General features: G+C 47.8%; 1 protein-coding gene across 4 annotated transcripts in view; it reads left to right on the top strand.

Moving 5' to 3' along the window:
- The window catches only part of kif2a (kinesin family member 2A), a 188059-nt gene that overhangs the window by 103384 nt on the left and 58613 nt on the right, over positions 1-26062 (top strand). For all 4 annotated transcript variants that reach the window (XM_038790994.1, XM_038790996.1, XM_038790995.1 and 1 more), the window contains one exon: positions 5774-5864. In XM_038790994.1, coding sequence (XP_038646922.1) covers positions 5774-5864 — 91 coding nt within the window. The remainder of the gene's footprint in view (positions 1-5773; positions 5865-26062) is intronic.

Genomic DNA, 26062 nt, shown 5'->3' on the forward strand with positions numbered 1-26062 from the left:
TAATATGCTCATGAGCTAAACTGAGCTGAAATTCCGTGAATTGATCTCTAAGATGATTTAACTGTTGAAAGTTTGTGCAGGTAAGTACATTTTCTTTTCTTAACACTTCAAATACTTTTGGAGAGATTTACTTCAAAGTATCACTGCTTTGGTGTCATTGAATTATTAAAACTTATCGTTTTAAAAGAACACTGAATCCAAAGTCTGCTGTTGTACCCTGGGATTTGTTTTGTTTTTCTCTCGTTTCCGCCACAATGGTGGCAAATAACGCCTTTAATTCCACAGTCACTGGCAGCCCTCCTATTACCTTACCTACATGGTCTACATGACTTTTACTTCATTTGCAATATATTTGATGCGATGTTCACTGAATCATACAGTACAAAAATACACCATTTGAGCCATTGCGTCAGCCTTTTGAAGGTTTTATCTAATTAGTCTTGCTCCTTTGTTCTTTCCCCATATCCTTGCAAAATTTTCCTTTCAAGTATATATCCAATTCCCTTTATGTTTGCATCTTCATTTTTCCTCCCACTCACCCCATCTTTATTATTTCTCAATGATTTTATTTCCCTTTCCTTTTTTAATCTCCTCTCTTTCATTCTGCATCATAATCAGCAAATTGGACATGCAAATGTCTCTATTTTAGCTGGCTTAGGTTTTGCATTGAGATAATCATGTTTACATTTTATGTTACACAATGAGTCAGACACATCACTGACCATTCAAGTCCATGATGGGGCAGAAAAGGTTACGGGCAGGTTACTTAGACTAGGTTTTTAGTCCCTTGAATACAGAAGATGAAGGGGTGATTTAGTTGGTGTTTAAGTTAATAAAAGGAATGCATAGAGAGAAACTATTTTCTCTGGTGAGAGTCCAGTACATAGGGACATAACCTATTTTGCAGTTCTTATATTCTTATGATGCCTGCTATTTTTGTTGAGGCTCCCTTAGACTATCAATTTCACCGGGTATAAAATTTCTAGTTGTTGATGAAAGGTGGGGCTGCTACTTAGTGTTACTTTTATGGTCAAATAGAAATGCAAAGATTTTGAGAACAGCAAGGTTGCTGTTTGGGCAGTTTTACACCGAAGTATCTTGCACTCCAGATATTTTAAAAAGCCTTTTAATGACAAGTAACTATTAGCAATGTATACCGACTTGAAATAAGGTAAAATGTATTTTTCAGAAGTAATTGCAAAATCCGAACTGAAAAAAATCCAGGAAGGAGAGGCTGGGAGAAGAGGGGAAAGAAAATAGTTAAAAGCATGGAAGCAATCAGTAGTGGACGACCTAGGGGGACTGCTTCATGCGTGTTTGGCATAAATGTTTCACCCTTGGGCAATGCCAAAATTTTGTATCTACTATCTGACCATCTTGTTACATAGAAGTGCTATATTTTTAAATCATTATTTCTAGTGTTTCATTAAAATAAAACCTATCAATCACAAGATATTGGGCGGGATTCTCTGACCCCCCACGCCAGGTCAGAGAATCGCCAGCGGGCTGCGCAAATCGCGCCATGCCGCCCCAAATTGACGCCATTGGGGCCAGCGTGGTCGTCCCCCGTCCCCCCCGTAATTCTCCGGCCTGGATTGGCCGAACGCCTGTGTTTTTTTTTAAAAAAACGTCCCGCCAACGCCGTTCTAACCTGCTCTGAGCCTGCGGGACCTCGGCGTTAAAGGGTCCGGGAGCGGCCTGTGGGGGGGGTCTCCGATGTGGCTTGGCCTGCGCCATGTTGGGTCAGGACCGGCGCGGACAAGGGAGACATCGCGCATGCGCGGAAATTGTGCCGATGGGACTGCGCATGCGTGGGTTCGCACCGGACCCATTGCGCATGCGTACATCCCCCGGCGCCCATTCCACGGCCGGATCATTAGCAGGAGCAACGAGAGCCGCTCCAGCGCCCTGCTGGCCCCCTGTAAGGGCCAGAATTGCTGATCCTGGGGCCGTGTTGACTCCGTCGGGAAAAGCGACGGCGTTTCCGACGGCGTCAACACTTAGCCTCAGGATCAGAGAATCCCACCCAGTATCAAACCACAAAATCACATTTAATCAAAGTTGCCACCAAGGCAGCCATTCAAGTCATATTTTTCGTACTTTCCAATGGCTTTCTTGGTTTCCATCAGCCTACTAAAAAATCAGTAAGGACTATGACCCTTCTTATCATTCTGTCTATAATTTTTTAATTTCCCGAGTGCCCAATTTTTTTTCCAATTAAGTGGCAGTTTTAGCATGGCCAATCGACCTAACTTGCACATCTTGGGGTTGTGGGGGTGAGACTCCGCAGACACTGGGAGAATGTGCAAACTCCAAACAGACAGTAACCCAAGGCTGGGATCGAACTCCGGTCCTCAGCGTCGTGAGTCGACAGTGCCAAACAATGCGCCACCGTGCTTCCCATGTTTGCAATGATATACACCAGAGAAGATGCTTCCCTAGCCAGTCATTTCTAGTATAGCTATAACATTAGCAGCTACCAAACAAATGTGAAATATTGCCTAGATGGGACCTAGTCTCACAAAACTGGGCAAATTCACCCCTGCTAACTACTGTCTTATCAGCCACCTTCCAATTGCCAATAATGGCAGGAATTATCAACGCCTTGTCAAGCAATATCTGTTCTCCAATAATCTGTCCAGTGCTGAATTTGGGTTTTCCCAAATCACTTGACTCCACTCATCAGCAAGATTGAAACTTAGACATGACCTGAACACCAGGGAAGAGGTGAGAGTAATCATTTTCAACAGCTTCCTTAATTACTTTTCCTTTCTCATTAAGGTCAGGAGTCAGTGTTCAACTCAATTCACAACTTCTGATGATAAGAGATGGTTTAGCTCAGTGGGCTAGACATCTGGTTTGTGACGCTGAACAAGGCCAGCAGCGCGGGTTCAATTCCCGTACCTGCTGAGAATCCTGAATTCTCCCTCTGTGTACCCGAACAGGTGCTGGAATGTGGTGACTAGGGGCTTTTCATAGTAACTTTATTGCAGTGTTAATGTAAGCCTACTTGTGACAATAAAGATATTTTATTTTATGAAGCAGTTCTTGCCAGCATATTGCAAGAACTGGGTCGTATTCAGGCCTTTGGTGACAGGTTAAATAAGACATCTCAAATAAGGGAGAGCCCAGATATTTCTTCTGACCTTCAATGGCATTGCCATTCAATTGAATTTCCACATCAATATTTCTGGAGGGTCACCATTTATTCAGTCTAAACTGAAAACATATAATACAGTGACTAGCAGAACAGAGGCTGGATACTCTGCGCTTTACAGGCTAACACCTCAAAGTTTTTCCACCATCTACAAATCAAGCATATAAAGAAATGTGCATTGCTTGCCTGGATGAGTGCAGCAGCAGCATCACTTGAATTTCAACACATTTCAAGAAAGTTCACTTATCAGCACTCTTATTGGTCTCTATCCAATGACCCCATGACTAGATGACTGTAGCTGCAATGTGCATAATCTACAAGATGCCCTGCAGCAACTTCATAAGGTTAGTCAACAACGCCTGCAATTTCTTCCATCAAAAAACCAGAAGAGTAGAAATCATGTGGGAATACCGACACATAATTTTCCCCCGTCACGCACTATACTGATAATCCATATATTGTTGTTCTTTGTTTGTGCTGGGCCAATATCCTGGAATTGCTTGTGTAATACTATTGTGGCAACATCACCAGCACAAGGAATACATCTGCAAGTTTGTGCAGTAGAACAACACCCTCTAACCATGACAATTTGAAAGAAAGTGAACTTTCTCGAAATGTGTTGAAATTCAAGTGATGCTGCTGCTGCACCCATCCAGGTGATCAATGCATGTTCCCCAAAACATGTAATTAGTAAAAAAGCATTGAAATGAAAATCAGGGTTCAGGAAAGCAATAAGATGCATTACGGTAACCATCATTCCACTTTCTTCTGTGGAATTAGAATACTCGATCCACTGAGTGGAGCGGCAGAAAATAATTGTTGTTTTTAAGTGTAAGCCATTAAATAAGAACCCTGAACCAAAGATGTTTTGTGAATTCAAAAAATGAGATCAAGAACTATGACTGATTTTTAAAAGTTCATTCATTGGATGTGGGGTCGCTGCTTGGACCAGCACTTATTGCCCATCCCTAATTACCCTTGAACTGAATGGCATGCTTGGTGAAGGCTTTGAAGTGTCAACCACATTGCTGTGGATCTGGAGTTGCATGTAGGCCAGACAGATAAGGACGGCAGATCTCTTTCCCTAAAGGACATTAATGAACCAGATGGATTTTTACAACAATCAACAATGGTTTATTTTTTTTTATCGAATTCAAATTTCACTATCTGGCGTGGTGGCATTCAAACCCAGGTCCACAGGGAATAATCCTGGGTCTCTGGATTATGAGTCCTGTGACAATACCATTATGTCATCACTTCCCCTTAATGTGGCTTAAACACGGGGAAACATAAATAGGCTTTTAGAGCGGGTGAATAAATGTAACATAGCTAAGTAAGCTGTCGTTCATTTTGGTAAGGGTATTATTTTGTCCAAGACCCACTTCCTGCTCGTACAATCTAATTGCTACTTAACTGCTGGCCCTCAACTTCCATTCCTCCTCCCAATGTTAGCTGACATTGTTAAAGTCTGTTCTTTAAATCTGACACCATCCTTCTCTTCAAAGCACAATCAACCATTGATGCATTAATCTAAGTGAATTACAGCCGCATCTCCAAATTCCCATTCCTCTGAATTCCTTGAACATGTTGTTACCTCCCAAATTGGTGTCCAAATTCCATGTTTGAATCTCTCTAATCACCCCGGATTTTTACCCCTGTTGTGGTCCCAAAACTGTTCTTTTCACAAGTAGCATCCTAAGTAACTAACAAATAGACATATCCCCTCTATATCTCTCTAGATTTGTCTTCAGTCCTTTACATGGTTGACCACACCACCTTCCTCCACTGCCACTCCATCTAGGTGAGATTACACTGACCCGATTCCTTATCTGTCTAATTGTATCCAGACTATCACCTGCAATGGTTTCCCTTTGGGAAGGGGCTTTTCACAGTAACTTCATTTGAAGCTTACTTGTGACAATACATGATTTTCATTTCATTTTCATTTCATTTCCTACTCCTGCACCATTAGCTATGGCATCCTCAATGATCTATCCTTAGCCCTTTCCTATTTCTCAGCTACATGCTGCCCCTCAGCAACGTCATCTGAAAACACGGTGTGACTTTTGACACAAGTACGCTAATGGTATCCAGCTCTACCTCAGCACCAGCTTACAAAAGATAATTTGATATTTATCTGAAGATAAATTTTGTGGAAGCTATAAGGAAAAAGGTGAGACGGGGTGAAATGCTGTGGAGAGCTGACAATGGCCTGAATGCCACCTCCTATGCTGTAGTCATTCTATGATTCTATGAAAAAACTGTAGGGGCTGGCGAGGTCAATTGAAAATTTCAGTGCTGAAATTGATAGATTTTAGGTTGGTAAAGCTATTGAAGGATATGGATCAAAGTGATTAAATGTAGTTAAGATGTAAATCAAGCATGGTCTAACTGAATGACAGAGCAGGCTTGAGGCCCACTCCCGTTCCTATATTTCGGAGGAAAATATAGGAAAGTTTTGGGTAACGGTTAAGGGAGAACAAAACAGCTGAAGTACCTGCATGTTAACCAGAAATTGTAAATCAACTCTGGGAGGTAAGGTGCATATTTTTCAAATATAAATAACAGAGAGGGATTCTTGAATGCATGCTTTTTAATTTTATTTTTGGTCTTCAGGTTTACAGCTAGACCTCTGGTGGAGACGATATTTGACAGAGGAATGGCAACTTGCTTTGCATATGGTCAGACTGGAAGTGGAAAAACACATGTAAGTATTTTCTTCACAATCAAGTTCTAATATCTATTTATTCATCAGCAAATTTAATCTAATTAGATTCCAGCGATAATCTCAAGTGAGAGAAGCATGGTTAATGCTTGATTTAGGCATCTAAATATGAAACAATTTTACTTCATCACTGGCAGTAATGGATTTGCAAAAGATTTTGTAAAATTTTAAGATTTTGGGGTGTAAAATCCTTCTAATTAAAAGTTATACGTTCCGAATTCTTAATTTCGAACACTAGGGTCCTCAGTTGTGCTTGACCTAACTAGGTACGAATAACTAGAATATATGAATCAAGCAGAATTTATGAAGCAAGCTAGTATATATACTTAAATGAAGCATGAGGACAATATGAAGTCCCTCATCCCTCAGGCTCCTAGGAGTTCTTGAGTATTGCTGGCTCAGGTGATACTCTTTCTCGTCTCTGTCCTTGAAATTACATTGAACTGTTTTCAGAAGAGTCATACCCCTGAAGCCTTTATAACACTGCCAACAAAGATTAATTTATTTATTAATTTATTTAATTTATTTATCTCAAGAGGGTTGGAATATAAAAGCAGCGATGTGCTACTGAGCCTTTATAAGGCTCTGGTTAGGCCCATTTGGAGTATTGTGTCCAGTTTTGGGCCCCACATCTCAGGAAGGACATACTGGCACTGGAGCGTGTCCAGCGGAGATTCACACGGATGATCCCTGGAATGGCGGGTCTAACATATGATGAACGGCTGAGGATCCTGGGATTGTATTCATTGGAGTTTAGAAGGTTAAGGGGAGATCTAATAGAAACTTACAAGATAATACATGGCTTAGAAAGGGTGGACGCAAAGAAACTGTTTCCGTTAGGCGAGGAGACGAGGACCTGTGGGCACAGCCTTAGAATTAGAGGGAGTAAATTCAGAACAGAAATGCGGAGACATTTCTTCAGCCAGAGAGTGGTGGGCCTGTGGAATTCATTGCCGCGGAGTGCAGTGGAGGCCGGGACGCTAAATGGCTTCAAGGCAGAGATAGATAAATTCTTGATGTCGCGAGGAATTAAGGGCTACGGGGAGAATGCTGGTAGGTGGAGTTGAAATGCCCATCAGCCATGATTGAATGGCGGAGTGGACTCGATGGGCCGAATGGCCTTACTTCCACTCCTATGTCTTATGGTCTTATTAACATTTTCCATACTTTATCCCCGTTTCTCATTATTCTAGGATCCCATGTTGGGAAATAGTCCAAATTCACCTCTTCCATTGTCTGGAGGAACAAGTCAACTTGTGTTAGCCCACTTCTGTAACTAAAGTGATATAGATTAAAGACAAGTGTTCTTCCCTTGGGTTCCCCAGAGTTTACATCTCATTGTGAACAAATAGCATGTTTCCTTTAGATACAGCAGTCATAAACCAAGTTACATCCTACTGTCAACATATTTTAACTCCAGCCCTGGAAATGCTAAAAACGTTAACAAATGTTAAAAGCAATTCATAATATTAAACCAAAAAGAAAATGTTTCCTCTAATACCCATGTTCTATCCTAGAAATATAGCTAAACAATTCAATCAATGCATGGGTTTTGCTTTAAAGATAAAGCAATCCAAAGTTCAAACTGCTTTTTTCTTAATAAACATTTTATTGAGGTATTTTTGGTTTAACAATAACAAAATAAACAATGTACATGAATTTATATACATAGTGCAAATGCCGTCTTCCTCCCTTACAGGTCCCACCTTTATTTTTTTTTCTAAATGTTTTTATTGGGTTTTTGAACAAGGTATATTTACTGTTATGTATACAGGATAAGAAACATATATATATATATATATATATTATACACATATATAGAAGAGAAGGGCACACCCAAACATACCAAAGAAAATAAAATAGTACATAGTAAAAAGAAATACAGTAAAAAATGAAATAGAATAACTGGTAGGGTATTGTGCACCAGCTCAACAGCAGCAACTGTACACCTGGCAAAATTATTTACAACACATAAATAGGCGACTGTTTGCGGGAGGGGTGAGGGGGGCAAATATACATTCGGGTGCCGGAGAGAGAATTACAGTGGGCGATATTCGGCTGTGTTTCGTGTTGTCGCTTGCTTCCCCCGGACGGATCTCGCGCTCGCCTCCGCTTCTGCCGTTCCTTCCGTCTTTATTCTCCTCGTTCCCTGTTCTTGGAGATGCCATGTTCATTATTGTGTCCCGTGCCTTCCTTCCGGCTCTCATTTCCCTGCCTCCCCCACCTCCCTGGTTCTCCTCTCTTGTTCCCTATCTCTTCCCTCTCCAAACCTCCCCCCCCCACCCCCGTGGTTCACCTTTCTTTCCTCAGGTTTAGCTGTCTCTGGCTGGTCCGATACCACGAAGGTTTCTGGCTGGTCCGATACCACGAAGGTTTAGCTGTCTCTGTCTCTGAATAGATCTGGCTGGTCCGATACCACGAAGACCGCCACTTTCAGGCACGGCTCCACCCTCACCCCCACCACTTTGGACATTGCCTCAAAGAAGGCTGTCCAGTACTCCACAAGTCTGGGGCAAGACCAGAACATGTGGGCGTGGTTGGCCGGGCCTACTTGGCACCGTTCACATCTAGCCTCCACCTCCGGGAAGAACCTAATCATATGGGTTCTTGTTAAGTGGGCTCTATGTACCACTTTTAGCTGCGTCAGGCTGAGCCTTGCGCACGTGGCGGTTGAGTTGACCCTATGCAGTGCTTCGCTCCAGAGTCCCCACCCTATCTCAATCCCCAGGTCATCCTACCATTTCTTTCTTGTTGCGTCCAGTACGGTGTCGGCCCTTTCTATCAGTCGGTCATACATGTCACTACAGTTTCCTTTGTCTAGTCTGCATGCGTCCAGTCGTTCTTCCAGTAGTGTCTGTCGTGGCGGTTGTGGGTACGTCTTGTCTCCTTTCGTAGGAAGTTTTTAAGCTGCAGATACCTTAGCTCGTTTCCCCTGGCTAGCTGGAATTTCTCTGTCAGTTCGTCCAGTGTTGCAATCCTGCCGTCCGTTTATAAGTCCCTGACTGTCAGTGTCCCTCAGTCCTGCCCCCACCTTTTGAAGGTGGCGTCAGTCAGTGCTGGTGTGAACCTATGGTTGTTGCAGATGGGAGCTTTGTCCGACATTTTGGTCAGGCCAAATTGCTGCCGTAGTTGGTTCCAGGATTGGAGGGCGGCAATCACCACCGGGCTGCTGGAGTGTTTTTTGGGTGGGGATGGGAGTGCTGCCGTGGCGAGGGCCCGGAGGGAGGTCCCCATGCAGGAGGCCTCCTCCACGCGCACCCACTCGGCTTCTGGCTCCTGGATCCATCCCCTTATTCGCTCGGCCGTCGCCACCCAGTGGTAGAATTGTAGGTTTGGGAGGGCTAGCCGCCCCCCTGGATTTTGTTTTTTGTAGGACCTTCTTTGGGATCCTAGCATTCTTCACGCTCCCCGCCATACGAACGCCATGATTAGTTTGTCCAGCGCTTTGAAACAGGCCTTGGGGATGTAGATCGGAATGGATCTAAGTAGGAAGAGGTACCTGGGCAGTACGTTCATTTTGATTGTCTGGACTCTTCCCGCGAGGGAGAGTGGGAGTGTGTTCCATCTTTGCAGGTCCTTTTTTACTTCCTCCGTCAGACTGGTGAGGTTCCATTTGTGGATCCCTTTCCAGTCATGGGCTATTTGGATCTCCCCCCCCCCCCCCCACTTGTGGGTGTACTGAGAAGATCTTGCTTTTGCTCATGTTGAGTTTGTAGCCCGAGAAGGCTCCAAACTCTTTCAGGAGCGCGATGATTCCGTCCATGCTGCTCTGTGGGTCCAAAATGTAGAGGAGCAGGTCATCTGCATAGAGTGAGACTCTGTGCTCTCTGCCTCCCCTTCAGATCCCCCTCCAGCTTTTTGCTGCTCTGAGCGCGATTGCTAGTGGTTCGATCGCTAGAGCGAACAGCAGCGGGGACAGTGGGCATCCTTGTCTGGTGCCCCTGTGCAGTTGGAAGTATCGGGAGTTGGTATTGTTGGTCCGTACACTCGCTATGGAAGCGTTGTATAGGAGCCTTACCCAGGAGGTGAACCCTGTTCCAAGCCTGAACCGCTCCAGTACCTCTGAGGTATTTCCATTCGACTCTGTCGAAGGCCTTTTCTGCATCTAGGGAGACGATCATCTCTTGTGTTCTCTCCCCGGAGGGGGTAATTATCACGTTCAGCAGGCGCCTGATGTTCGAGGTAAGCTGTCTACCTTTGACAACGCCCGTCTGGTCCTCTGTGACCACCTCAGATACACAGGGCGCGATTCTCCGCTCCTTAGGCCGAGTGGGAGAATCGCGGGAGGGCCGCTCTGGCACCCCCCGCGATTCCCCCCCACCCCCAAACCCGACACGCCGCTCGGAGAATCGCGGTTCGCCGTTTTTCACGGCAACCCGCGATTCTCCAGCCCGGGTGGGCCGAGCGGCCTGCTGTTCCCGACCTGTTCACGCCGGCGGCAACCACACCTGGTCGCTGCCGGCGTGAACAGCGCGCCAAAGGTGAGTTTGGGGCTTGTGGGGGGCGGAAAGGGGATTGAGCACCACGGCCGTGCTCGGAAGGGTGCCCACCGATTGTCGGGCCGGCGTCTCCACGAGACGCACTCTTTCCCCTCCGCTGCCCCGCAAGATCAAGCCACCACGTCTTGCGGGGCAGCGGAGGGGAAGACGGCAACCGCGCATGCGTGGGTTGGCGCCGGCCAACCTGCGCATGCGCAGCTGGCGTCATAAGGCGCCGCCGGTTGCGTCATTCTCGGCGTGCCCTGCCTTGACGCTGTCGTCAAGGCCCCGCGGCCGAGTTCCCCGCAATGCCGCACCTAGACCCCCGGGGGGGAGAATAGGGGGCGAGGAGCGGCCTCCGACGCCGTCATGAAACACTCCGGGTTTCATGACGGCATCGGCCGTTGCGGAGAATTCCGCCCACAGTCTTCTAGCCTTTTGGCTAGGATTTTGGCCAGTATTTTGGCGTCTAAGTTCAGCACTGAGATGGGTCTGTATGACCCACATTCCGTTGGGTCTTTGTCTTTCTTAGGTATCAGCGAGATTGAGGCTTGTGCTAGCGTGGGTGGCAGTGTGCCCCTAGCTAGCGAGTCTGTGAACATCTCCCGCAAGTGCGGGGCTAGTGCTGTCGGGAATTTTTTGTAGAAGTCTGCCGGGAATCCGTCTGGTCCCGGCGCCTTCCCCACCTGCATGGAGCTAATGCTGTCCATGATCTCTCCCAGCGCTAGTGGTGCTTCCAAGCCCCGTTTTCTGCCCTCTCCCACGACTGGAATGTCCAGTCCATCAGGTCCCACCTTTATTAACCCCCTACACTAAACTAAGCTAACCCCCCCCCCCCCCCCCCCCCCCGCCACCTTCTGCTGATGATTAATTTTCCGCAAAAAAGTCGACGAACGGTTGTCACCTTCGGGCGAACCCTAACATTGATCCTCTCAAGGCGAACTTGATTTTCTCCAGAGAAAGCTAGCCATGTCAGATAGTCGGGTCTCCGACTTCGGGGGCTTTGAGTCCCTCCAAGCTAATAATATCCGTCTCTGGGCTGCCAGGGAAGCAAAGGCCAGAAAGTCTGCCTCTTTCTCCTCCTGGATTCCCGGATCTTCCGACACCCCGAAAATCGCCACCTCTGGACTCAGTGCCATCCTTGTTTTCAACACCGTGGACACGACATCTGCAAACCCCTGCCAAAATCCCCTAAGTTTTGAGCATGTCCAGAACATATGGACATGGTTCACTAGTCCTCCCGCACACCTAGCACACCTAACTTCTACACCTTGGAACCTGCTCATCCGGGCCACTGTCATGTGAGCCCGGTGAACAAACTTAAACTGTATCAGGCTAAGCCTGGCACATGTTGTTGACTCTACTCAGCGCGTCTGCCCAGAGACCATCCTCTATCTCTCCGCCCAACTCCTCTTCCCACTTGCGCTTCATTTCCTCGATCTGCGTTCCCTCTGACCCCATGAGTTCCCTGTAGATGTCGGAGACCTTCCCTTCTCCCACCCACACTCTGGAAACTACCCTGTCCTGTATCCCCCTTGGTGGTAGGAGCGGGAAGGTTGAAACCTACTTACGTAGGAAGCCCCGCACCTGCAGGTACCTAAACTCGTTTGCCCTCGCCAATCCAAATTTCTCCTCCAGCTCCCTCAGGCTGGGAAAGCTCCTCTCTATAAACACATCTCCCATCCTCTCAATCCCTGCTCTCTGCCATCTCCGAAACCCCCCATCCATCCTTTCCGGGGCAAACCAGTGATTATTACAGATTGGAGACCAGTCTGTTTGCTCCCTCCACTCCCACATATCTCCTCCACTGCCCCCAGACTCTCAGGGCCGCCACCACCACGGGGCTGGTGGAGTATCGTGCCGGCGGGAACGGCAGAGGCACCGTTATCAGCGCCCCCAAGCTAGTGCCCTTGCATGAAGCCGTCTCCATACGCTCTCATGCCGAACTCCCCCCACCCCCACTCACTTCCTGATCATGGCTATATTCGCCACCCAGTAATATTTACTGAAGTTTGGCAGCACCAGCCCGCCCTCTCCCCAGCTCCGCTCAAGCATTCCCTTTTTTACTCGCGGGGTCTTGTCCGCCTATACAAAGCCAGTGATCTCTTTGTTGACCTGTTTAAAAAAGGACCGCGGAATAAAGATGGGGAGACACTGAAAAACAAACAGGAATCTCGGAGGACCGTCTTCTTCACCGTCTGGACTCCCCCAGCTAATGACAATGGGAACGCGTCCCAACTCCGAAAATCGTCCTTCATTTGGTCTACTAGTCGGGCCAGATTTAGTTTGTGCAGCTGTTCCCATTCCTACGCCACATGGATGCAGAGGTACCGAAAACTTCCCCCTAGTACTCTAAATGGCACTCCCCCAGTCGCCTCTCCTGTTCCCTTGCCTGCACATCTTACTTTTCCCCATATTTGGTTTATACCCCGAAAACTGGCCAAATTCCCCGAAAATCCTCATGATATCTTCCATCCCCTCTGCTGGGTCTGAAACATACAGAGGCAGGTCGTTTGCATAGGGCGAGACTCTGTGTTGCACACCCCCCACACGGACCAGCCCCTTAAAGCCCTCAGTGCAATTGCCAGCGGCTCTATGGCTAACGCGAACAACAGTGGGGGGAGGGGGCATCCCTCACTTGTCTCCCGATGCAGCCTAAAGTAGTCCGATGTTGTCCTATTCGTCCGTACACTTGCCACAGGAGCCTGATACAGCAACCCTACCCAGTTAATAAAGCTCCGCCCAAAACCGAACCGTCCCAGTACCTCCCACAGATATTCCCATTCTACTCGATCAAAAGCCTTCTCTGCATCCATTGCGACCACTGCCTCCACCGTCGTACCTTCCGGGGGCATCATGATCAGGTTTAACAACCGTCTTACATTGGCCACCAACTGTCTTCCCATAACAAGCCCCGTCCAGTCCTCCTCAATAACGTCCGGCACACAGTCCTCAATCCTAGAGGACAAAATTTTGGCCAGCAATTTGCCATCCACATTCAATTGGGATATCGGCCTGTAGGACCTACACAGCTCCGGGTTCTTTCCCGCTTCAGGATCAGCGAAATCGTGGCCTGTGACATCGTCGGGGGAAGCACCCCACGCTCCCTTGCCTCATTGAATGTCCTCATCAACAGCAGCTCCAATATCCCAGATAACTTTTTATAGAACTCCACTGGGTACCCATCCGGCCCCGATGCTTTACCCGGCTGCATGGCCCTTCTACCAGCTCCCCATCCACCTTCGGGAAATTCAGTCCCCCAGGAAGTGCCTCATCCCCTCCGGCCCAGCTGGGGGTTCTGACCTGTACAGCCTACTATAAAACTCCTTAAACTCTTTATTCACCCTTGCTGAGACTCCAACCAGGCTCCTGTCCCTATCCTTTACTTTCCCTATCTCCCTGGCTGCTGTGGAAGCATTCTGCGTGCCTTCTCTCCATGCTCACAAATTGCCCCCCTCGCCTTTCTCAGCAACTCTACCGCCTTCCCTGTGGTTAACGAGCTGAACTCCGCCTGTAGCCTCCGTCGTTCCCTTAAAAGCCCTACCTCTGGGGTCTCCGCATACCTCCTGTCGACCTGTAATACCTCCATTACCAGTCGTACCGTCTCTGCTCTGTCTGCTTTCTCCCTATGGGCCCGTATCGAGATCAGCTCCCCTCTAACCACCGCCTTCATTGCCTCCCAGCCTACCGCTGCCGAAACTTACCCCGTGTCGTTGACTTCCAGGTAGTTCTGAATACATTTCCTCAGCCGCCCACACACCTCTTCGTCAGCTAAAAGTCCCACGTCTAACCTCCAGTGTGGGCGCTGGTTACTGTCTTTACTAACCTGCAGGTCAACCCAGTGCGGGGCATGGGGCATGGTCTGAGATTGTGATCACCGAGTACCCCGTGTCCACCACCCCTGCCAGTAAGGCCCTGCTCAAAATAAAAAAATCAATCCGGGAGTATACTTTTCTGCATGAGAGTAGAAGGAGAACTCCTTCACTCTCGACTGCCCAAATCTCCATGAGTCCACCCCGCCGCACCCCCATCTGCTCCATGAACCCTTTTTAGTTCCTTTGCCATTGCTGGCACCCTGCCTGTTTTTGAGTATGACTGGTCTAAACCAGGGTCAATAACTGTGTTAAAGTCCCCTCCCATGACCAACTTATGCAAATCCAGGTCCGGTATCTTCCCAGCATATAAACTCCACATCATCCCAATTTGGTGCATACACATTTACTAGTACCACCTGCACCCTCCAATTTCCCACTGACCATAATATACCGGCCGCCAACATTTAGGGCAGCACGGTAGCATAGTGGTTAGCATCAATGCTTCACAGCTCCAGGGTCCCAGGTTCGGTTCCCGGTTGGGTCACTGTCTGTGCGGAGTCTGCACGTCCTCCCCGTGTGTGCGTGGGTTTCCTCCGGGTGCTCCGGTTTCCTCCCACAGTCCAAAGATGTGCGGGTTAGGTGGATTGGCCATGCTAAATTGCCCGTAGTGTCCTAAAAAGTAAGGTTAAGGGGGAGTTGTTGGGTTACGGGTATAGGGTGGATACGTGAGTTTGAGTAGGGTGATCATTGCTCGGCACAACATCAAGGGCCGAAGGGCCTGTTCTGTGCTGTACTATTCTAAATCTAAATCCGAAACTATTCTTCCCGCCTCAAACACCACTCGCTTGTTGATCAGGATTGCATACCCTTTAGTCTTCGAGTCCAGCCCCGAGTGAAAAACCTGTCCGACCCATCCCTTTCTTAATCTAACCTGGTCAACTACTCTGTAGCATTACCACGTCCACCTTCAGTCCTCTCAAATGCGCGAACACATGTGCCCTTTTGACTGGCCCATTTAGCCTTGTACATTCCAGGTGATCAGCCTAGTTGGGGGGCTCATCACCCCCCCACCCCCTTCGCCGATCAGCCATCTTTTGCCTTTCTTGGGCCAGTCTCCAGCCCGCGCCCCACGTCTCCACCGGCCCGCCCCCAGGCAGCCTCCACCCCCGACTTCTCTGTCCCTTAGCAAAAGTCTCTCCCTCATCAGCAGAACATTTTCCCCCCTCCTCACCCCCCTTAGTAACAGCACAGCGATCCCTTCGATAAGCCTAACATCTGCTCACCCCCCACTGCGCTTCCATGATCTAGCCCGCCCAGCTAGCTTGATGGCCCCCGGCCCCTGGCACCAGATATTCTCCCACCTATTGTTCCATCCTCAGCCCCCGCCCCCCCCCCCCCCCCGCTCATATGCACATATTCAAATGAAAGACAATCCCAACTCAATTGCCCGACGAAAAGAAAAAACCCACTAAACAAAGAAAAGATCAAGCAAAAGATCCAGCATCTAACAAACACACCTCCATCCCTCAACAGTGCAAATGTAAACTTTAACTCACTCAGCTCTGCAATCAATACAGAAGGCATTACAAATAACGTCCACAGAACGAAAACGAGAAACTTTTTAAAGCATGAACGTTGCAGCAAAGTTCAACGTTGTCAGTCCGCCACCAGCCCTTTCCTTTTCGCAAAGTCTAGCGCTTCCTCAGGCGACTCGAAATAAAAATGTTGCTCCTCGTATGCGACCCAGAGACAGGTCGGATGCAGCAGTCCGAACTTCACCTTTTCTTAAAAAGGGTCGACCATATCTGGTTAAACCCCGCTCTTCTCTTGGCCACCTCCGCACTCAGGTCCTGATAGATCCGCAGGAACTGTACTCCCATTTACAGTTCCGTGTCTGCTTGGCACACTGTAAAATACGCTCCTTGACCAAATACCTGTGGAATCTCACCACCATTGCCCTCGCGGGCGGGGGGTCTCCCATTTGCGGCTTCCTCGCGAGCGCTCTGTGAGCCCTGTCCACCTCCCAAGGGTCGGGCGAATGTCCCCACCCCCAGCAGCTTCTCAAACAAGCCCGCTATGTGTGCCCCAGCATCCGCTCCTTCGGACCCCTCCGGGAGCCCAACGATTCTCAAGTTCTGCCAGCGGGACCTATTCTCCAGGTCCTCCACCTTCTCCAGGAGCCTTTTCTGCTGGTCTCTCAGCATCCCCACTTCCATCTCCACAGCAGTTTGATGTTCCTCCTGGTCAGCCAGCACCTTCTCTACTTTCTGGATCGCCCAATCTTGGGCATCCAATCTAAGCTCCAGCCGTGCAATTGACTCTTTAATCGGGTCCAAGCAGTCCTGCTTCTGTTTGGCGAAGCCCTCCTGGATAACTTGCATCAGCTGCTCCGTTGACCGCTGGGTCGACAAGACAGAGCTCCGGTCCTCCGCCATTCTTTCTCCCACTGCAGCTTCAGCCAAGCCTTCTCTGTATGTCTGTTTCTGCCTTTGCGAGCAATTTTGGTCCGCCTCTCCATGCACCGATGTGGGAATCCAGTACACAATTGCCTCTATCATCGATTTTCCAAATAAGTCCAGTAAAAAATCGGGGGGATAGGTCCAAAAGTCCGACCTGAGTGGGAACCACCAAATGTGCAACTTACTCCTTCATAGCCACCACTGGAAGTCTTGTTCAAACTGCTTTTAACGATCCTTCAATGTTGATTTTTTTTTTAAACCATCTAATTGTATGTGGACAATAGAACAGTTGCACAGTTTCTGTAAGGAAAACAAAATATAGTTTTAAGGGATTTGTGTGTGTATTGGTAAATATTAGAAAGGAAGTATAGTTTTAAGTAGGTTTAATTTAATGTTTCTGTGCCTGGAAAGGTAAACGTCTAGTAAAATTCATGCTGGACAAAGGTGTTTGTATATGTAGGGGTTGGTTAAGTTCCAACTGTGTTTCTACTGTATGCCGAAAGGGCTACTGCATGAAGAATAAATAATGGGAGCAGAAATATTGCTTGGCAACAGGATGCCATCTTCCTTTGTTCTTAATTTTAACTGGAAGCCAGAGCAATTGGACGCAGGATCTCAGGGAGTGAACAACTCTGCCTGAAGAAAGACTAGACAGGATGGGAGTTTCAAAGTGACTTCCTAAAGTACAAGTTACAGTCCAGATTGGGCGGCACGGTAGCACAGTGGTTAGCACTATTGCTTCGTGGTGCCAGGGTCCCAGGTTCGATTTCCGGCTTGGGTCACTGTCTGTGTGGGGTCTGCATGTTCTCCTCATGTCTGCATGGGTTTCCTCAGGCACTCCGGTTTCCTCCCACAAGTCCCGAAAGATGTGCTTGTTAGCTGAATTGGACGTTCTGAATTCTCCCTCTGTGTACACACACAGAGGGAGTGTGGCGACTAGGGGCTTTTCACTGTAACTTCATTGCAGTGTTAATGTATGCCTACTTGTAACAATAAAGATTATTATTATTATTAACCAGGGAATTGCGACAGAAAGAATGTTTAAGATGGCTGAAGTTAAGAGAACAGAGACCAAAGTATTTTTCAGACGAATTCGAGGAAGAGTAAACGGAGTTTACTGAGTTAAAGAGATAATTGTAGTAACTAGATTTAAAGTGGGACAGCAGACTTCAGAGGTAGATGAAGTATTTGATTTCATTCTAATACCGTCTGGGAGTGGAGAGTTAAGTAAATGTGAACAATTTGCACAGCAGTCAAGACAAAGAAATCCAAAAAGGGGTTGGTGTAAAATCTTGGACTGGTTTCATTGCTAGAAGTAGAGCAGAAGCTTTTTTAAAAAGTGTAATTTGTAAAACCTGGACTGGATTTCAGAATGCAAACCACTAAAGGAAAGCATTATATGGGGAGGCGATTTTAAAGTGTGTTTTTAAGAGTGGAGTTTGTAAACTCTCATGTGATCCTCATCTGGTGGGTTTCTGATGTGACATCCACAAACCTTCACTTGAGATTCAGCAGTGTCTCACCACAGCCATTTTGTGTGTGATTGAGACCATTGTAGCTCAAATATACTTTGTAATCCATGTTGATCTTAACATTTGTGTGTATTTGTTAAGAGGGGAGGGGGGATAAAGGAGTATTGTATTATAATCCAATTTTTAAATGTTTAATAAATATTTTTTCTTGTTAAATCTGATTAGAGGTCCTGTGACTGTTCCTACTCATTTTATAAAAGAAAAGTAAGTTAGTCTTTTCAGCCAGGATTCCACCCTGGGATCTTCCCATCCAGTTATAACATCAACTGGGATCGTAACATTTCTCACAAATAGTTGCAAAATATCCCAACTGCCTTGATTGCCCATTGTCTCATTAGCAAAAATTCAAACTGAACCTTTTAAACCTTTTAGCAACTGGTTAAAGAATAAAATCCAAGGATGTTACAGACCAATAGCAAACATTAAAAATTAGTAAAATTGTCAAAATGTTACAATTTATATAGAAATTTGTATCAAGGTTTCCACTTGTCATTGCCTCCATGAAGTATATAGCCAATGTCACATATTCAGTTTTCATACCAGCTGATGAATGGAGTGAAATGTGAGTTTCAGCATGTTGTCAGTTATTTATCCTGATTGACACTGACTGAAAAATCTTACTGATCCATTGAACTCACTGTTGCATTTTTACTCTGGTATTTCCTGCTAAGCATTTGGATTCCTGTTCCTTACAAACAGCATTGTGCCTTTTATATGCTGTGTAACTGGCAGTGTAGCATCTTTTTGTTACCACATTTAGCTTGCTAGATATGTCAGGAGTCCAATGTGCTCTTCGAGACATTGGAAAAGTGGTGGGATAAATACTCAAGACTACGTTGAACACGTTCATCAATAGTAACTGATGGGTAATATCTGATTGCTATCTGAGACTTCTGTTATTAATGACCCAAGAATACAAAAGCAGAGAGGTGATACTTCAGTTATACAGGGCATTGATGAGACCACATCTGGAGTATTGTGTACACAGCATTGATCTCCATATTTAAGGAAGGATGTAAATGCTTTGGAAGCATTTCAGAAAAGGGTTACTAGATTAATACCTGGAATAGGAGGGTTATCTTATGAGCTAAGGTTGGACAGGCTAGGTTTGTATCTGCTGGAGTTTTGTAAGAGGTGACTTTATTAAAATATAGAAGATCCTGAAGGCTCTTTACAGGTTGAATGTGGAGAGGATGTTGCTTCTCGTGGGAGAATCTAGAACTAGCGGTCACTGTTTAAAAATAAGGAGGTCTCCATTTAAAATCGAGATGAGGAGAAATCTTTTCTATTAGGGTTGTGTCTCTTTGGAACTCTCTTCCTCAAAAGTGGTGGAAGTAGAGTGAATATTTTTAAGACAAAGGTAGGTAGATTCTTGATGAGCAAGTGGGTGAAATGTTATTGGGGTAGGTGGGAATGAGGAGTTGAGGTTAAAAACAGATCAGCCATGATCCTACTAAATGGCAGAGCAGGCTTGAGGGACCCTGTGGCCTAGTCCTCTTAATTCATATGTTTGTATGTACGTCTGAGGTTCTAGGGGCTACCCTCGAGTGTCAGCACTATCCAGCTGAGTGTTAGATCCAAATCCAGCTATCAAGTGACTGCTAATTGTTTCAGTCTTTATGGGCCATCTGGTGTTATTCGAGTCAGTTGGCTGATGTGGTGAAACGGATAGCTTCCAGATTCTTTAAGCAAATCAGCTTTTAATCACCAAGGTAATGAAAAGACAGAAACTGTGGCTACAATGCTATATTTCGCAACTCTAGTTTCCTCTGCAAACCATATTCATTGTTAATTATCCATTTATTTAATTGTCTTAAAGTGATGTCCTGGAAAATGACTTTCCTTCCCCTCTAACGGTGATCAAGTAAACTTCAGAATAGTGATCCGTGACTATAGTCTTTAAATATTTACTTAATTCGAGGATGTGAGGGGGCGGGTTCGAGGATGCATCGAGAGGTACCTGGAGACAAACGATAATGGGGAGGTCCGAGTGGGGACGGTCTGGGAGGCGCTGAAGGCAGTGGTTCGGGGGGAGTTGATCTCCATTCGGGCCACAGGGAGAGAGGGGAGCAGAGAGAAAGGGAGAGATTGGTGGGGGAAGATGGTGAGGGTGGACAGGAGGTACGCGGAGGCCCCGGAGGAGGGATTGCTGAGGGAGCGGCGCAGCCTTCGTGCTGAGTTCGACTTGTTGACCACCAGAAAGGCGGAGGCTCAATGGCGAAAGGCTCAGGGTGCGGTGTACGAGTATGGGGAGAAGGCGAGTAGGATGCTGGCACACCAGCTCCGTAAGCGGGATGCGGCCAGGGAGATTGGTGGTGCTAAGGATCGGGGAGGAAATGTGGTGCGGAGGGGGTTAGACATTAATGGGGTCTTCAGGGACTTTTATGAGAGACTATATCGGTCCGAACCTCCGGCGGAGAAGGGGGGGATGGGGCGCTTATTGGACCGGCTGAGATTCCCGAGGGTGGAGGAGGGACGGGTTGAGGGTCTGGGTGCGCCAGTTGAGCTTGAGGAGCTGGTTAAAGGGATAGGGAACATGCAGTCGGGGAAGGCGCCGGGGCCGGATGGGTTCCCGGTTGAATTTTACAAGGTGTATGCAGACCTGCTGGGCCCCCTGTTGGTTAGGACCTTCAACGAGGCGAGGGAGGGGGGGGGCTTTGCCCCTGACGATGTCTCGGGCGCTGATCTCCTTGATCCTTAAGTGAGACAAGGATCCCCTGCAGTGTGGGTCATACAGGCCGATCTCACTCCTGAATGTGGACGCCAAGTTGTTGGCAAAGATCTCAGCCACGAGGATAGAAGATTGTGTGCCGCAGGTTATCCACGAGGATCAAACGGGGTTTGTGAAGGGGAGGCAGCTGAACACTAATATACAGAGGCTCTTGAACGTTATTATGATGATGGCGGTGGAAGGGGAGGCGGAGATAGTGGTGGCACTAGATGCAGAGAAAGCCTTTGATAGGGTTGAGTGGGGAGGGGTTTGTCAGTTGGGTGAGGCTGTTGTATGAGGCCCCGATGGCGAGTGTGGACACGAATAGGAGGTCGGAGTATTTTCGACTATACCGAGGGACGAGGTAGGGGTGTCCCCTGTCCCCCCTACTTTTTGCGCTGGCAATTGAACCCCTGGCAATGGCGCTGAGGCATTCGGGGGATTGGAGGGGGCTGGTCCGGGGTGGGGAGGAGCACCGAGTGTCACTCTATGCGGACGACCTATTGTTGTATGTGGCGGACCCGGTGGGGGGGAATGCCGGTGGTGATGGGGATTCTCCGGGAATTTGGGGATTTCTCAGGGCATAAGCTTAACTTTGGGAAAAGCGAGCTGTTTGTGGTACACCCGGGGGACCAGGAGGGGGGGATTGGGAGGCTCCCACTGAAAAGGGCAGAGAGGAGCTTCAGGTACTTGGGTGTTGAGGTGGCCAGGAACTTGGGGGGCTTGCATAAGCTAAACCTCACAAGGCTGGTGGAGCAAATGGAGGAGGAGTTTAAGAGGTGGGACATGCTGCCGCTGTCTTTGGCGGGTAGGGTGCAGTCAGTCAAGATGACGGTGCTCCCGAGGTTTCTGTTCCTGTTCCAGTGCCTCCCCATCCTTATCCCAAAGGCCTTTTTCAGGCGGGTTAACAGGAGCATTACGGGGTTTGTGTGGGCACACGGGACTCCGAGGGTGAGACGGGTGTTCTTGGAGCGGGGCAGGGATGGGGGGGGGCTGGCATTGCCCAACCTCTGTGGGTACTATTGGGCTGCCAACGCAGCGATGGTGCGTAAGTGGGTAATGGATGGGGAGGGGGCAGCATGGAAGAGGATGGAGATGGCATCCTGTGTGGGCACAAGCCTGGAAGCGCTGGTAACGGCGCCGCTGCCGTTCCCTCCAACGAGGTATACCACGAGCCCGGTGGTGGCAGCTACCCTCAGGATTTGGGGGCAATGGAGGTGGGGGCCTCGATGGGGTCCCCGATACGGGGGAACCACCGGTTTGTTCCGGGGAGAAATGATGGCGGGTTCCTGAGTTGGCACAGGGCAGGTGTCAGGAGGCTGGGGGACCTGTTCATAGACTGGAAGTTTGCGAGCCTGGGTGAGCTGGAGGGGAAGTTCAGGCTCCCCCCCGGGGAGCACCTTTAGGTACATGAAAGTAAGGGCGTTTGTCAAGCGGCAGGTGGCGGTGTTCCCTCTGCTGCCGCCGCGTGGGGTTCAGGACACGGTGCTCTCGGGGGTATGGGTTGGAGAGGGGAGGATCTCGGAAGTGTACCAGGTGATGCAGGAGGTAGACGAGGCCTCGGTGGAGGAGCTGAAAGGTAAATGGGAGGAGGAGCTGGGTGAGGAGATTGAGGAGAGGACGTGGGCAGATGCCCTAGAAAGGGTGAACTCCTCCTCTTGTGTGCGAGGCTTAGCCTCATACAGTTTAAGGTGCTGCATCGGGCTCATATGACCGGGACAAGGATGAGCCGGTTTTTTGGAACCGAGGACAGGTGTATTAGGTGCTCAGGGAGCCCAGCAAACCATGTCCACATGTTCTGTGCATGCCCAGCGCAGGGGGAATTTTGGAAGGATGTAGCAAGGACGGTATCGAGGGTGGTAGGATCCAGGGTCAATCCAGGCTGGGGACTCGCAATATTTGGGGTTGCAGTGGAGCCGGGAGTGCAGGAGGCGAAAGAGGCCGGTGTTCTGGCCTTTGCGTCCCTAGTACCCGGCGGAGGATTCTTCTTCAGTGGAAGGATGCGAGGCCCCCAAGCGTGGAGGCCTGGGTCAACGATATGGCGGGGTTTATTAAATTGGAGAGGGTGAAATTTTCCCTAAGGGGGTCAGTGCAGGGGTTTTTCAGGAGATGGCAACCATTCCTAGATCATCTGGCAGAACGGTAAAAACAAAAGGTCAGCAGCAGCAGCAACCCGGGGGGGGGGGGGGGGGGGCTGTCTCTTTGTTTTGGGTTGAATATCTGTTTTTTGCCAACGACGGGCGTTAATTTATTGTTTCTCTTTTGTATTTACGGTGGGGAGGGGGGTTCTGTTCTTTTTGTTCTTAGAATTTTCTGTCATTTTCTTTTTTGTGAAAATGTGAATACAAATTATTTTTTTTAAAATAAATAAATATTTACTCAATTTTCCACAGGTGGACAAACGTATCAGTTTGTACTTTATTGTAAGTGCTTATGTTGGAGCATGAGAGTGGCAAGACACTGGTTTTATTATTCAATGCATTAATAGGGTTGGACTATAAATGCATTACCACAAGGACATCAGCAGTTCAGAGACAAAACCCTTATTCTCGGGGCTATGAATATAGCCTTGCTTGTAGTGGCCATATCCTAAGGGAATTATGTTTTAAAGATGATGCAGTTGGGATTGGAGACATGGGGCTGGTTTAGCACAGTGGGCTAAACAGCTGGTTTGTAAAGCAGAACAAGGCCAGCAGCACGGGTTCAATTCCCATACTGGCCTCCCCGAACAGGCGCCAGAATGTGGCGACTAGGGACTTTTCACAGTAACTTCATTGAAACCTACTTGTGACAATAAGCGATTATTATTATAAGTGTAATATCATGCATTTTAAAGAGAAAATCTTAAGAATGGTACTGTATGCTAAATGGAAAAATACTGAAGACTATGCATGAAACCTTAGGGTCTGAATATTTAATTTGATGAAAATAGGTGTGCAGGAGTGCAAAATATTAAGTAGCTAATCACATTTTGAGCCTCATCATAGAATCATAGAATATTTACAGTATAGAAAGAGGCCATTCAGCCCATTATGTCTAAAGCGGCTCTTTGCAAGAGCAACACAGACCCATTTCCCACTCGTTCTACTGCAAGTGTTTTCTTTTAGGTGGTCATCCAATTCCTCTTTGAAAGCCATAATTGAATCTGCCTCCACCACATTCTTAGGCAGTGGATTTCAGACCCTAACCATTAAAAAGAAAAAATGGTATTGTTGGTTCTTTTACCATTCACTTTAAATCTGTGTCATCTGGTTTCTGACCCTTCCATCAATGAGAATGCTTCTCTTATCTACTCTCTGACGACGCCTCATGATTTTGAACACCTGCATCACATCTCCTTCTCTGCTCTGAGGAGAACAATACCAGATTCTCCAATCTCTCTACATATCTGAAATCCTTTATCATTGGAACAATTCTCTGCTTCATATGACTCAGCCAACTTTGTATCCATACAGTCTTGGGGTTCGAAATAGAGTGGGATTCTGGAGCAAAGCATTGCACAGGGTCAACTCTACCTCCACATGTGTGAGGCTCGTCCTAATGCAGCTAAAAGTGGTACATAGAGCCCGCTTGACCAGAACCCGAATGAGCAGGTTCTTACCAGAGGTGGAGGATAGATGTGAATGGTGCCAAGGAGGCCCAGCCAACCACGCCCTCATGTTCTGGTCTTGCCCCAGACTTGCTGGGTACTGGACAGCCTTCTTCGAGGCAATGTCCAAAGTGGTGTGGATGAAGGTGGAGCCATGCCCGAAAGTGGCGGTTTTCGGGTTATCAGACCAGCCAGATCTCTTCATGGGGAGGAGGATGGATGCCTGACATAGAATCCTGCTCGGCTGGCGGTCAGCAGCACCACCTAAAGCTGCAAACTGGCTGTCCGACCTATCGGAATTTCTCCAAATGGAGAAAATCAAATTCGCTATTCTTGGGTCGGAAGAGGGCTTCCACAAAACACGGGAGCCATTTACCCAACTGTTCCAAGACCTGTTTGTGCCCAACACATAAATAAATCAGTAGCCAGGGAGAGATAGCCAGGACGAGACGGAAAGAGGAAAGCGAGGGAGGTCCCGGGGGTGGGGGAGCAAGGTGAGGTAGCATAACGCAGCAAGAACGAATGGAGGGCAGCAGTGAAGAATGGGGGTGGGAAGAGAGGAAGGGGGCAAGGGGGGGGGGGGGGGAGGGGAGAACAAAAAAGAGGAGCCAGAAGGGGGAGGAGATAAGAGAATAAAAAGGGGGGGGGGGGGGGGGGGGGGGGGGGGGGGGGGAGGGCACAGGGGAAGACAACAGTGGCAGCAACCACAGCACAACGAGAGAACGTGAGGAAAAACGGGAAGGGGAAATGAGCAATGGCCCAGTTTGTGATCGGTAAAAAGAAAAGAATAGAAAAGAGGGGTGGAAGGACCCCTCCTGTCCGGGTATATTTCCGAGAGCCTATGTGTTTTGCTTTGCAAAGTGTATCTATAACTTGTACAAGACTGTATTTTAAAACATTTATAAAAACATCAGGGGGTTGGGCGGGGAGGGGGGTGAGGGAGAGGGGAGCTGGAGGGGGGGGGGGGGTAGGGAGGATTGTACACTGAGTCAGACGGTGATAGACTGTAAATAGAGAAACCTAAGAAGAAGCCTTTTAGTACTGTACAATAAATGAAAACGAACGGCAATGTATATAATTTTGAAAATGCCAATAAAAAGATTTTTATTTTTAAAACTTTGTATCCATACAGCCACTATTCCTTTTATTCCATGAGTTTCAACTTTGCTGGCAAGCTTATTATGTTGAGCTGTATCAATGTGTTTTGCAAGTCTATGTACACTACATTAACCACATTAGCCTATTCAACTGTTACCTCATTGTTAGAACATAAGAACTAGGAGCAGGATTAAGCCATCTGGCCCCTTGAGCCTGCTCCACCATTCAATAACATCTTGGCTGATCTTTTCGTGGACACGGCTCCACTAACCAGCCCGCTCACCTTTTATTCCTTTATTGTTCACAAATCTATCTATCTTTGCCTTAAGAGGTAGCCTCAACTGCTTCACTGGGCAGGGAATTCCACAAATTCACGACCCTTTGGGTGAAGATGTTCCTCCTCAACTCGGTCCTAAATCTGCCCCCCCTTATTTTGAGGCTGTGCCTCCTAGTTCTAGTTTCCCCCGCCAGTGGAAACAATCTCCCTGCTTCTATCCTA

The sequence above is a fragment of the Scyliorhinus canicula genome, chromosome 3, assembly GCF_902713615.1.
Source record: "Scyliorhinus canicula chromosome 3, sScyCan1.1, whole genome shotgun sequence".
NCBI classification, from domain to species: domain Eukaryota; kingdom Metazoa; phylum Chordata; class Chondrichthyes; order Carcharhiniformes; family Scyliorhinidae; genus Scyliorhinus; species Scyliorhinus canicula.